Here is a 14,377-nt window from a genome sequence, read left to right on the forward strand (position 1 = left end):
TCCTCTAAAAAGGAGATGATATAGACGTTGACATCATTTTATTAGGGAATGTTCTCCTGGTCCACACACTCTCTTATACACATATGTACCATATGTACAGATGAAATAAGGCACGCGCCATAGTGGTGGAGTGGACGGTCAGGGAGTTATTCTGTAGACAAGCCAAAGGCAAACCAAAACGGACATTTAACATGATTAAGTCCATCAGTATCAATACATTTCAATATTATTATTAACAATTCAATACCGTGAGGGGAGATTTTTTTTCTTCATATTACAGTAACAAGACAACCATGGGGGAGACCATCTTATTGGCATGACTCAGCTAGCCTGAGTAACATCACTCCCAAGCTTATTAAACCATCAGCTAGCCTGAGTAACATCACTCCCAAGCTTATTAACCATCAGCTAGCCTGAGTAACATCACCCCCAAGCTTATTAACCATCAGCTAGTCTGAGTAACATCACCCCCAAGCTTATTAACCATCAGCTAGCCTGAGTAACATCACCCCCAAGCTTATTAACCATCAGCTATCCTGAGTAACATCACCCCCAAGCTTATTAACCATCAGCTAGCCTGAGTAACATCACCCCCAAGCGTAATAACCATCAGCTAGCCTGAGTAACATCACCCCCAAGCGTAATAACCATCAGCTAGCCTGAGTAACATCACCCCCAAACTTATTAACCATCAGCTATCCTGAGTAACATCACCCCCAAGCTTATTAACCATCAGCTAGTCTGAGTAACATCACCCCCAAGCTTATTAACCATCAGCTAGCCTGAGTAACATCACCCCCAAGCTTATTAACCATCAGCTATCCTGAGTAACATCACCCCCAAGCTTATTAACCATCAGCTAGCCTGAGTAACATCACCCCCAAGCTTATTAACCATCAGCTAGTCTGAGTAACATCACCCCCAAGCTTATTAACCATCAGCTAGCCTGAGTAACATCACCCCCAAGCTTATTAACCATCAGCTATCCTGAGTAACATCACCCCCAAGCTTATTAACCATCAGCTATCCTGAGTAACATCACCCCCAAGCTTATTAACCATCAGCTATCCTGAGTAACATCACCCCCAAGCTTATTAACCATCAGCTAGCCTGAGTAACATCACTCCCAAGCTTATTAACCATCAGCTAGCCTGAGTAACATCACCCCCAAGCGTATTAACCATCAGCTAGCCTGAGTAACATCACCCCCAAGCGTAATAACCATCAGCTAGCCTGAGTAACATCACCCCCAAGCTTATTAACCATCAGCTAGCCTGAGTAACATCACCCCCAAACTTATTAACCATCAGCTATCCTGAGTAACATCACCCCCAAGCTTATTAACCATCAGCTATCCTGAGTAACATCACCCCCAAGCTTATTAACCATCAGCTAGCCTGAGTAACATCACCCCCAAGCGTAATAACCATCAGCTAGCCTGAGTAACATCACCCCCAAGCTTATTAACCATCAGCTAGTCTGAGTAACATCACCCCAAGCTTATTGACCATCAGCTAGCCTGAGTAACATCACCCCCAAGCTTATTAACCATCAGCTATCCTGAGTAACATCACCCCCAAGCTTATTAACCATCAGCTAGTCTGAGTAACATCACCCCCAAGCTTATTAACCATCAGCTAGCCTGAGTAAGATCACCCCCAAGCGTAATAACCATCAGCTAGCCTGAGTAACATCACCCCCAAGCTTATTAACCATCAGCTAGCCTGAGTAACATCACCCCCAAGCTTATTAACCATCAGCTAGCCTGAGTAACATCACCCCCAAGCTTATTAACCATCAGCTAGCCTGAGTAACATCACCCCCAAACTTATTAACCATCAGCTATCCTGAGTAACATCACCCCCAAGCTTATTAACCATCAGCTAGCCTGAGTAACATCACCCCCAAGCTTATTAACCATCAGCTAGTCTGAGTAACATCACCCCCAAGCTTATTAACCATCAGCTAGCCTGAGTAACATCACCCCCAAGCTTATTAACCATCAGCTATCCTGAGTAACATCACCCCCAAGCTTATTAACCATCAGCTAGTCTGAGTAACATCACCCCCAAGCTTATTAACCATCAGCTAGCCTGAGTAACATCACCCCCAAGCTTATTAACCATCAGCTAGCCTGAGTAACATCACCCCCAAGCGTATTAACCATGATGTATCATTTTCTCCTATAGTTAGTTGTTGAAACAGTACATAGACATTTCAGGGGACTAAGAATGGCTCACATGTAGGTCAATATTGAAGCTGTGTGTTTTCCTGTGTGAATAGAAGAAACAAATGCCTGGGTTTCTAAAGCAGTAATGCTGCAAGAGATATTTACTTCACTTCCAACAGTATGTAGAGATTTCTCTACAGTTGTAAAAAAAAAAAAAAAAAGAGGAATAAATAGCACAATGGGCAACAACGGTAACACTTTATTTGAACTAGCCTCATAACCCTACATAAATGTTGTAAACATGTCAAAGTTTCATGAACATTCTGACATTGGATTGAAGGGGATTGATGGTGGCTAATTCAAATAAAGTGTTACCACAAAAACAAACACTGTTATATGGCTTTAGATGGACAGAGCAGGACCCCCACCCTCCTAACCCTCTACTGTGAGGGAGAGAGTGACTCCTCCTCTCCTGCATAGGGCACTGTCTGTCCTTGTGTTCCCCCTTCATTTAGAGAGCCAATCAGCTTTCACAGAAAGCAACACCAGACACTCTCTGTCCCAGAGGTGGCAGTGGCATGGGCAAAAAGAGAGCAGACCCTGACCATCTCTCTCCCACTCGCCTTGCCCTCCTCCCGTGGTCCTGGCAGAGTGGCACTAGGCCATGGACATGTCTCTAGGTGTTGAGTGTCTCTATGTGGCAGTAGCAGCGTGTCACAGTTTGATATCCTGAGTCTCAGACATCTTGGCCAGGGTCTTCTTCACTCTCAGAGCTGTGAGGCGAGAGGCTGGGTTGTGGGCCCAGCACTCCGTCATCAGCTTCCCCATCTGTCTGAGACACTAAACACACAAACACACTGAGGTCAGAAATCATCATATACTGTATACTCATCACACACAGTAACCTATGTAAGAATATACTGATCTCAAGCATACAACACAATCACAAAGAGGCGGTCTCCTCACCTCATCACTGTTCCAGCGGTTGGCGAATGAGGGCCTCTGTCTCTTGATGCACACAACCTCCCTCATGTCCTCGTAGGAGGGGTCAGAGGACACCAGGTCATGGTAGGGCAGCTGGTACTCCTCTACGATGCCTATAGGACACAAGTCACATGGAGAGAGATGTTGGATCTCTACATACTGCATCATCACAGCTGAGATGGAGGTAAGATAATACACAGATTGGAAGAAGGTAAAATAACTGAACAGTATTAAAAAACAACACTGAATAAGAACCTATACAAATCGGTCCAGCATTTTGGCAAATGTCTGAATGCCCATAAGGTCAAAGTTCACATCAGCTCACTTTACATATGAAAATGATATTAAACATTGTAAAGCAGAACATTGTGGGCCATGCCGGACCTCCAGAGACGCAGCGCCGGGCGATCTCCCAAAGGATGAGGCCGAAGCTGTACATGTCGGCCATGATGTAGGACTGGAAGTGGTTCCGGTTCAGACTCTCGTCCAGGACCTCTGGGGGCATGTAGCGCTTAGTGCCCACCCTGGTGTTGGGAGGGATGTCCACCTCGTTGGTGTCACTGAGAGAGGAAGGAGTAGGGGGAGAAAGATTGCATTTTTAGTCTTTGTATAAATGTGTATTGCTATACTGATTCCATAGTTTGGACTGATGCTGATGTTTTTTACCAGGGGAAAGTATACAAAGATAACGGAGTAGAACTATTCTGCTCTATAAGGATGTTTTGTTATCTCTACACTCATGATCTGATGTATGGCACATGTCCCTTCCTGGCCTACCTGATGAATTTGACGGCCAGGCCCAGGTCAGCGATGCAGCAGGCCCCATTCTTCTTCACCAGGATGTTCTTGCTCTTCAGGTCTCTGTGGGCGATGGCTGGCTTGCCCTGGGTGCCAAAGATCTCTGTGTGGAGGTGACAGAGGCCTGACACTGAGGAGTAGGCCAGTCGCAGCATGGCCTTGATGTCCAGGGTGGTGGACTTGAGGTAGTCGTACAGAGATCCACTCTCATGGTAGTCTGTGATCAGGTAGAGCTGGGTCCACGAGCCTGTTCCCTTTATGTCCGCTGCTATGAAGCCTGGGTAGTGGAGGAGACGGGGAGATCTTTGAGGAGATAGAAAGACACACTCCTACAGAGACACATACATGCAACGACACACACACACACACACACACACACACACACACACACACACACACACACACACACACACACACACACACACACACACACACACACACACACACACACACACACACACACACACACACACACACACACACACAATCTCTCCCTCTCTCCTTACCCAGTATGTTCTCGTGTCTCATGAGGACAGTTTGGTAGATCTCTGTCTCTCTGAACCAGCTGGCCTCCTCGGTGGTGAAGAACACTTTGACAGCTACTCTCTCTCCTCTCCAGCGACCCATCCACACCTCCCCGTAGCGGCCCTTACCTATCTGCTTCACCATCTGAATCTGCTTGGCTATGGTGCGCTGCACCTGAGCACAGAAAAACACACACCGTCATCAATATCATCGTCATCAACACTGTAATCACCAACATCTTCATATGCTATATCATTGTACGTCATTATCACAATTTCTACATCTAATTCAACATAACTAGCACATTGAGAGAGGAAGGTCTTTCTACAACACTGTAATTGCTGGACTAATTCTCCATTGCAAGTAAGCATTTTGTTGGACATTTTTGTATACCATCTATATCCTGTACATTCAACTAATAAAACGTGGAACCTGGTTGCTAATGTGTGTGTGATGAGGTTCAGGTCTCACCAGCAGGGGGAGTCCTGATCCCGATCCAGAGCTCTGGGACTGTTCTATCAGGTCCTTCAGAGATTCTCCAGGAGGGATATAAGTCTCATCCTGCTCCAGACCAATACTGTAGCGAGGTCGCGACTCCTGACGCTTATACCTGGAAGACACAGTGGTAAAGTCATCAGTAATACAAAGCTACAATTCTGCTAAAAGCATTACATTGGTCTATGTTACCAATCTCCTCAGAGTCAAAGTCCATGTGTTTTCTCTCACCTGAAGTAACAGAAGACGATGATGAGTACCAAGACGATGCAGCACACTGTGACAGAGATGAAGAGAACAATGGGGTGGATACTGCTATCCACGTAATCTACAGCAGAGAGAGAGAGCGAGAGAGAAAGCGAGAGAGAAATAGCAGTTAGTCTGCTCCACAGATCTTAACCTAACACGGGGTCACCTCAACAGCACCAGTTCTCCATTAATGTGTTTATAACAATTAACTTTCAAATATTGCTAAATCTCAGAGATCTTCCTTTGTACTCTCCAACGCCCATCTCCTCTCTTCTCTTTTTCCTATCTCCCCCATATACCCTCTTCTCTTGTTCCTATCCTCCTCTGCTCCCCTCTTCTCTCGCTCCTATGTCTCCCTGCTCCCCCCTTCTCTTGTTCCTATCTCCCCCTGCTCCCCTCTTCTCTCGCTCCTATGTCTCCCTGCTCCCCCCTTCTCTTGTTCCTATCTCCCCCTGCTCCCCCTTCTCTTGTTCCTATCTCCCCCTGCTCCCCCTTCTCTTGTTCTTATCTCCCCCTGCTCCCCCCTTCTCTTGTTCCTATCTCCCCCTGCTCCCCCCTTCTCTTGTTCCTATCTCCCCCTGCTCCCCCCTTCTCTTGTTCCTATCTCCCCCTGCTCCCCTCTTCTCTTGTTCCTATCTCCCTCTGCTCCCCTCTTCTCTTTTTCCTATCTCCCCCATATACCCTCTTCTCTTGTTCCTATCCTCCTCTGCTCCCCTCTTCTCTTGCTCCTATGTCTCCCTGCTCCCCCTTCTCTTGTTCCTATCTCCCCCTGCTCCCCTCTTCTCTCGCTCCTATGTCTCCCTGCTCCCCCCTTCTCTTGTTCCTATCTCCCCCTGCTCCCCCTTCTCTTGTTCCTATCTCCCCCTGCTCCCCCTTCTCTTGTTCCTATCTCCCCCTGCTCCCCCCTTATCTTGTTCCTATCTCCCCCTGCTCCCCCTTCTCTTGTTCCTATCTCCCCCTGCTCCCCCCTTCTCTTGTTCCTATCTCCCCCTGCTCCCCCCTTCTCTTGTTCCTATCTCCCCCTGCTCCCCTCTTCTCTCGCTCCCATCTCCCCCCTTCTCTTTTTCCTATCTTCCTCTGCTCCCCTCTTCTCTTGATCCTATCTCCCCCTGCTCCCCTCTTCTCTTGTTCCTATCTCCCCCTGCTCCCCTCTTCTCTTGTTCCTGTCTCCCCCTGCTCCCCTCTTCTCTTGTTCCTGTCTCCCCCTGCTCCCCCTTCTCTTGTTCCTATCTCCCCCTGCTCCCCTCTTCTCTTGTTCCTATCTCCCCCTGCTCCCCTCTTCTCTTGTTCCTGTCTCCCCCTGCTCCCCTCTTCTCTTGTTCCTATCTCCCCCTGCTCCCCCTTCTCTTGTTCCTATCTCCCCCTGCTCCCCTCTTCTCTCGCTCCTATCTCCCCCACCTCCCCTCTTCTCTTTTTCCTATCCTCCTCTGCTCCCCTCTTCTCTTGTTCCTATCTCCCCCTGCTCCCCTCTTCTGTTGTTCCTATCTCCCCCTGCTCCCCTCTTCTCTTGTTCCTGTCTCCCCCTGCTCCCCTCTTCTCTTGTTCGTATCTCCCCCTGCTCCCCTCTTCTCTTGTTCGTATCTCCCCCTGCTCCCCTCTTCTCTTGTTCGTATCTCCCCCACCTCCCCTCTTCTCTTGTTACTATCTCCCCCTGCTCCCCTCTTCTCTTGTTCCTATCTCTCCCTGCTCCCCTCTTCTCTTGTTCCTATCTCTCCCTGCTCTCCTCTTCTCTTGTTCCTAACTCTCCCTGCTCCTCTCTCAGTTTGTGGTCGATCACATCCCATTCCTGAATCTCACAGATCCGGTGTCACACTGACATCGCCATGGCAAATCCTGAAGCCCAGTGCTGCCCTTTCTGCCAGCCTTTCTGCCAGCCTCCTGTAAATCATTCCCATACATACTGTACACATGAAAATAGACACACACACACACAGAAATAATCTCATTTTACAATTTGCCACATTTGACAAATCAATTAGTCTTTGTGTGTGTGCGCGACTGTTAGTGTGTAGCTAGAGGAGTGACAGATGGACAGATATCTCACATCCGTGGCGGGGCAGGAAACTCAAGCAGGCCCTGGGGAGAGGCTGTCCTTTTCATTAGAGGGTGAGAGAACAAGCCAAGCCTGCTGGCTCCATTTCATCTGCCTCCCTCTGCCTCTCCCCAGCTTCCCCCGTCTCCTCCTGCCCCAGAGCAGCACTACACTGGTTTGTAACAGTTTAAACTGTTACTACCCATCACACCCCTGTACAGGCTGAGGGAGCCCACTCTGAAAGCCACTCGCGCACAAGAGTTTCAGGAGTTTCAGTGTGTTGACTGGGTGGAATTGTGTGTCTTACCAGGGGTCGTCAGTGTGTTGACTGGGTGGAATTGTGTCTCTTACCAGGAGTCGTCAGTGGGGGTAAAGTAGGATGCAGGTCTGTATTGCAGTAGTCCTGGTCTGTACAGCACTCCACAGCCCTCCTCCGATGGGGACCCCCGTTGTCCTGTTGTGGCACACCATAAACACACTGCTACATCTACACAACCCGAATGACTAAACAACAGTTTGAAGGACTATAGGGTTTTTACAATGTTGCTTATTGATGGTGAAGAATCTGTGTTCTACACAAGACTGGTATGACACATTGCTGTCATTGCACATACGGTCTGATTTTAAGAGATTGCTTGGAGAGATGTACTGAGTCATAGATGGTTTATAACGACGAGCTTATACATTTGGTTTGCCTGTGCTTCTACAGTGACTGCCTGCACTTCATGGCTTTGCCATATACGCCACACACACAGCATACTTACCCTGCACTGGAACTCTAAGCCTACCAGCCCCAGACATCCAGAGGTCAGCACAGGGAGACTTCCCTCTTCTTCCTCCACCATGGTGAAGCAACAACCATCAGTCCTGGAGAGATACCATGATCATCACCACCACCACTAGCCTCATCATTACATCTTGATCATCACCACCACAAGCATCACCATCATCCATAGTCAACAATCTTTCAACATAATATGAGAGGATTTTACTATCTCAAGCTATTTTATAATGACACATTTCATGGTGCTGAGAAGGTTATATCAACCATCTAAATCTACCACTATACGTGGCTGGAGACATTAAAATGTTGCATTTAAATCTTAGTCATTTAGCAGACGCTCGGGTTGGGGTGTAGGGTTGGGGTGTAGGGTTGGGGTGTAGGGTTTGAGAATAGCCTGAAGGTAGGGAGGGGCAGTTCCTCCGTGCTGCTCCACAGGAAAGCACCATGGTCTTGTAGTGGATGCGAGCTTCAACTGGAAGCCAGTGGAGTGTACAGAGGAGCGGGGTGACATGGTCAAGCTTGGGAAGGTTGAAAACCATGCGGGCTGCAGCGTTCTGGTGAAGTTGCAGGGTTTTGATGGAGCCCAGCCAACAGCGAGCTGCAGGACTCCAGCTGGGAGATGACAAGTGTCTGGATTATGACCTACGCTGTTTCCTGTGTGGGGTAGGACTCTACGGATGTTGTAGAGCATGAACATGCAGGAGCGAGTCAATGATTTAATGTTTGCAGAGAATGACAGGGTGTTGTCCAGGGTCACGCCAAGGTTCTTTGCACTCTGGGAGGGTGACACTGTGGAGTTGTCAACCGTGATGGAGAGGTCTTTGGGCAGGCAGGCCTTACCCGGAAGGAAGAGCAGCTCTGTCTTGTCGAGGTTGAGCTTGAGGTGGTGGGACGACATCCAAGCTGATATACAGTATCTGCCAGGCACGCAGAGATGTGTGTCACCATCTGGGTGTCAGAAGGGCAGAAGGAGAAAAGTATTTGAGTGTCATCCACATAGCAATGATAAGTGAGACTGTGTGAAGATATGATGGAACCGAGTGACTTGGTGTACAGAGAGAAGAGGAAAGGGCCTAGAACCGAGCCCTCGGGGACACCAGTAGTGAGAGTACGTGGTACAAACACAGATCCTCTACACGTCACCTGGTAGGAGCGGCCTGCCAGGTAGGATGCAATCCAAGAGTGTAGAAAGCCTGAGACACCCAGCCTTGAGAAGGTAGAGAGGAGGATCTGATAGAGCCTGAGACACCCAGCCCTGAGAGGGTGGAGAGGAGGATCTGATAGAGCCTGAGACACCCAGCGCTGAGAGGGTGGAGAGGAGGATCTGATAGAGCCTGAGACACCCAGCGCTGAGAGGGTGGAGAGGAGGATCTGATGGTTCACAGTGTCGAAGGTAGAGAGAGTCAGGTTTGGCAGTGCGGAGAGCCTCTGTGACACAGAGAAGAGCAGTCTCGGTTGAGTGACCTGTCTTGAAGCCTGACTGGTTAGGGTCAAGATAATCATTCTGAGAGAGATAACGAGAGAGTTGATCAGAGACAGCACGCTCTTTTGGAAAGTAAAGAAAGAAGGGATATTGGTCTATAGTTTTTGACGTCAGATGAGTTGAGTGTTGGTTTCTTGAGGAGGGGAGCGAGGGCACGCAGCCAGTTGTCAGGAATGAGTTGATGAGGGAAGTGAGGAATGGGAGGTCTCCAGAGATGGGGTCAAGAGGCCAGACCTCACTAGTCGCAGGGCATAAATCAATCTGTGATAATGCTTGTATTTAAATAATATCCCATTGCCCTCTGAGTTAATGTCTTCCACAGTGACACACTGTGACACATTTTGAGTTCCTGATAAATCCACCAGTGTATTTTTGTTCAGTTAATTGGTGTTCTATAGGATAATAACAGATTGCCTCTGCTGTGTAATCATGAATGTAAGCTAATAGATACAGCTGATTCTAAGATGTTTTGAAAATCACACACCAACCATAGTAGCAACACAGTTCTATTTGTGTGTGTGTGTGTGTGTGTGTGTGTGTGTGTGTGTGTGTGTGTGTGTGTGTGTGTGTGTGTGTGTGTGTGTGTGTGTGTGTGTGTGTGTGTGTGTGTGTAATATACCTGCAGGTATTGTTGGAGTCTTCAGAACAGTGAGGGTAACAGTGACACCAGAGGGTCCTCTGTGCTGGAGCCAGGGCTGTACTCCCACCCTTCTCCTTCCTGCTGTCTGACCTGTCTCTTACAGGGTTCCTCAGTAGCACTATGGTATCCAACACATTGGCTACAGGGACACAGAGAGGAGACAGACCAGGTTTAGCGCCAGGACAGACCAGACAAATAGTAGAAGTCAAAAGTTTGGACACACCTACTCATTCAAGGGTTTTTCTTTATTTTTACTCCTTTCTACATTGTAGAATAATAGTGAAGACCTAAAAACTATGAAATAACATATATGTAATAGCCAAAAGTACTAAACAAATCTAAATATATTTAAGATTTTTCAAAGTAGCCACCCTTGGCCTTGATGACAGCTTTACTCTTGGCATTCTCTCAACCAGCTTCACCTGGAATACTTTTCCAACAGTCTTGAAGGAGTTCCCAAATATGCTGAGCACTTGTTGGATGCTTTTCCTTCACTCTGCGGTCAAACTCATCCCAAACCATCTCAATTGGGTTGAGGTCGGGTGATTGTGGAGGCCAGGTCATCTGATGCAGCACTCCATCACTCTCCTTCTGGTAAATAGCCTTTACACAGCCTGGATGTGTGTTGGGTCATTGTCCCGTTGAAAAACAAATTATAGTCCCACAAAGTGCAAACCAGATGGGATGGCCTATCGCTGCGGAATGCTGTGGTAGCCATGCTGGTTAAATGCAAATTGAATTCTAAATAAATCACTGACAGTGTCACCAGCAAAGCACCACCACACTTCCTCCCCCATGCTTCATGGTGTGAACCACACATGCGGAGATCATCCGTTCACCAAATTTCGACTCATCAGACCAAAGGACAGATTTCCACCTGTCTAATGTCCATTGCTCGTGCTTCTTGGCCTAAGCAAGTCTATTCTTCTTATTGGTGTCCTTTAGTAGTGGTTTCTTTGCAGCAATTTGACCATGTAGGCCTGATTCATGCAGTCTCCTCTGAACAGTTGATGTTGAGATGTGTCTGTTACTTGAACTCTGTGAAGCATTTATTTGGGCTGTAATTTCTGAGTCTGGTAACTCTAATGAAGGTATCCTCTGCAGCAGAGGCAACTCTGGGTAATTTCCTGTGGCGGTCCACATGAGAGCCAGTTTCATCATAGAGCTCAATGGTTTTTGCGACTGCACTTGAAGAAACTTTCAAAGTTCTTGAAATTGTCCGTATTGACTGACCTTCATGTCTTAAAGTAATGATGGACAGTCGTTTAGCTTTGCTTATTTGAGCTGTTCTTTCCATAATACGGACATGGTCTTTTACCAAATCTTCTGTATACCACCCCTACCTTGTCACAACACAACTGATTGACTCAAACACATTTGGAACTAATTAAATTCTACAAATTAACTTTTAACAAGGCACAACTGTTAATTTAAATGCATTCCAGGTGACTACCTCATGAAGCTGGTTGAGAGAATGCCAAGAGTGTGCAAAGCTGTCATCAAGGCAAAGGGTGGCTACATTGAAGAATCTCAAATATAAAATATATATTTGTTTAATACTTTTTGGTTATTACATAATTCCATATGTGTTATTTCATAGTTTTGATGTCTTCACTATTATTCTACAATGTAGAAAATAGTAAGAATAAAGAAAATCCCTGGAATGAGTAGGTGTGTCCAAACTTTTGACTGGTACTGTCAACCCAGGACAGACCAGAAATAGACCCAGGACAGACTAGACATAGACCCAGGACAGACCAGACATAGACCCAGGACTGACCAGACATAGACCCAGGACTGACCAGACATAGACCCAGGACAGACCAGACATGGACCCAGGACTGACCAGACATGGACCCAGGACAGACCAGACATAGACCCAGGACTGACCAGACATAGACCCAGGACTGACCAGACATAGACCCAGGACTGACCAGACATAGACCCAGGACTGACCAGACATAGACCCAGGACTTACCAGACATAGACCCAGGACTGACCAGACATAGACCCAGGACTGACCAGACATAGACCCAGGACTGACCAGACATAGACCCAGGACAGACCAGACATAGAACCAGGACAGACCAGACATAGACCCAGGACAGACCAGACATAGACCCAGGACAGACCAGACATAGACCCAGGACAGACCAGACATAGACCCAGGACAGACCAAACCACATTATATGGACACTGTCATTCAAATGGCTGTACCAGCCTTGTAGTAAAACATAAGTGCACACATAACTAAGGTAAATTAAAGTCAGAGTAAATCAATGCTACCGAACGTGACACTTTCTCCACTCTTCAACTCACTCTTTCCAGACAGGCTTGAAAAATCTAAACGGTGACAGTGTCTGGTGAAAGCTACCCTGCTGTTATTTTTCCGGCCTCACCTCAATGTTCCTGCCTGAGACTGGAACAGCAATGCCCTGCTAGGGCTACAGTTAGTACCCACAGCAAGACTGGAGAACTCTCACAAGAAATACCTAGTGCTCTGTGTGTGTGTGGAGGTCTCAAGAGCAGTTCTGTAACGAGTGTGTGGCATGTCCTTTCAATATCCAAGGCCATATATCTCACACTCGTTTTAGCAGAGCAGCTCAATGGAAACGTTGCGGCTGTACCTTTGTTTACGATGTTACAGAGCCCCCAAATGAATACTTATACCTCACTATCAATATGAGCAGTATATCCTATACATGAATGAATACAACACAAGACAATTATAATGTTCTATGAATATTCATACGGTGTGAATATGTTGTTGGAGACCGCCTTATTAAGTTGACATTTTAAATTTACAATAGGGAATCTAAAACATGAAGGATCTAAGTGAAGATTGTGTTCGTTTTTGTTGATCATGTTTTGCAAATGAGTATTTCATTGTGTTTTTTATTGATGTGTCTGTTTGTAATGTGCAGGGCTCATTTGAAAAAGAGACTTGATCTCAATATGACACCCTGTTAAAGTAAAGCTTAATCAAATACAACATATAGCAGCTTTAACGTTTTAGTACTCCCACGCAGAGAGAGAGAGAGAGAGAGAGAGAGAGAGAGAAAAAGAGAGAGAGAGAGAGAAAGAGAGAGAGAGAGAGAGAAAGAGAGAGAGAGAAAGAGAGAGAGAAAGAGAGAGAGAGAGAGAGAAAGAGAGAGAGAGAGAGAGAAAGAGAGAGAGAAAGAGAGAGAGAAAGAGAGAGAGAGGGAGAGAGAGAGGGAGGTCTTTTAACAGGACTAAGCCAGTGTTACTGTGGGTTATCCAGCAGAGCCCAGCTACACCCTCACAAGTGTTTCATCCAGACTACAATAACACAGAATAGGGCAGGCTTAACCACGGAGCAATACAAAGTACCTTCTCCCCCTCTTAGCCTTTCAGCCATTCAGCCTGCTACACCAGAGAGAGCCGGTTTAGGGCTGAGTGCTCAGAGCACCTCGACTAGTGACTACAACAACCTTCAGAGAGGCAGCGGTCATCAAGCCTATATTACACTATGTTACACGTCTCATATGAGTAATAATAAACACAAAGTGGTCATGACTGATGACAAAACAGAGAAAACAGACATGCTCTATCTGTCATAAGCGCTATATGATTCCACTTACTGCAAACCAGAGCAATGATGGACCAAGACTTAAATGGTCACTGTTTGTGCTCCATGGTAATGCTATTAAGAGGAGGAGGAGGAGTGAGCTTAGGTCATCCAGAGCATGAACTACTGCACCACAGTCTCCCTGTAGGTCCTAAACCAACATCCCCACTCCAGCCAGCCATCAACAGTAATATATGTATCCACTTACACTGAGGTAAATATTGTGTTCGTTACTACCTCGACCCTGCAAGTGTTAACAGTACCTCTCTGACCAGCTGTTTTTTATTCAGCTGCTTATACACAAATCCACTATTGTGTTTTGATTATGAGAAATGTATGTGCCAGTATTATAGTCTTGGGCTCCCGAGTGGCACAGCGGTCTAATGCACTGCATCTCAGCGCAAGAGGTGTCACTGAAGTCCCTGGTTCGAATTCAGGCTGAATCACATCTGGCCGTGATTGGGAGTCCCATAGGGCGGCGCACAATTGGCCCAGCGTCGTCCGGGTTTGGCCGGGGTAGGCCGTCATTGTAAATAATAATTTGTTCTTAACTGACTTGCTTAGTTAAATAAAGGAAAACAAATAAAATTATAATTCTCATCCTGAGTAGACACCTGACAGAGGAACA

At 46.8% G+C, this 14,377-nt stretch overlaps 1 protein-coding gene across 1 annotated transcript in view; it reads right to left on the minus strand.

Annotated features, from left to right (window-relative positions):
* Nucleotides 1-23: 23 nt before the first annotated feature.
* The window catches only part of LOC139422871 (bone morphogenetic protein receptor type-1B-like), a 118,344-nt gene continuing 103,990 nt past the window's right edge, over nt 24-14,377 (minus strand). Inside the window, exons 5-14 of the mRNA XM_071174302.1 lie at nt 10,140-10,299; nt 8,018-8,120; nt 7,605-7,707; nt 5,204-5,300; nt 4,949-5,087; nt 4,459-4,651; nt 3,932-4,229; nt 3,539-3,714; nt 3,137-3,267; nt 24-3,010 (exon numbers count right to left, since the gene is read on the minus strand). Coding sequence (XP_071030403.1) covers nt 2,885-3,010; nt 3,137-3,267; nt 3,539-3,714; nt 3,932-4,229; nt 4,459-4,651; nt 4,949-5,087; nt 5,204-5,300; nt 7,605-7,707; nt 8,018-8,120; nt 10,140-10,299 — 1,526 coding nt within the window. The 3' untranslated portion in view covers nt 24-2,884. The remainder of the gene's footprint in view (nt 3,011-3,136; nt 3,268-3,538; nt 3,715-3,931; nt 4,230-4,458; nt 4,652-4,948; nt 5,088-5,203; nt 5,301-7,604; nt 7,708-8,017; nt 8,121-10,139; nt 10,300-14,377) is intronic.

The sequence above is a fragment of the Oncorhynchus clarkii genome, chromosome 12 (genome assembly GCF_045791955.1).
Source record: "Oncorhynchus clarkii lewisi isolate Uvic-CL-2024 chromosome 12, UVic_Ocla_1.0, whole genome shotgun sequence".
NCBI classification, from domain to species: Eukaryota; Metazoa; Chordata; class Actinopteri; order Salmoniformes; family Salmonidae; genus Oncorhynchus; species Oncorhynchus clarkii.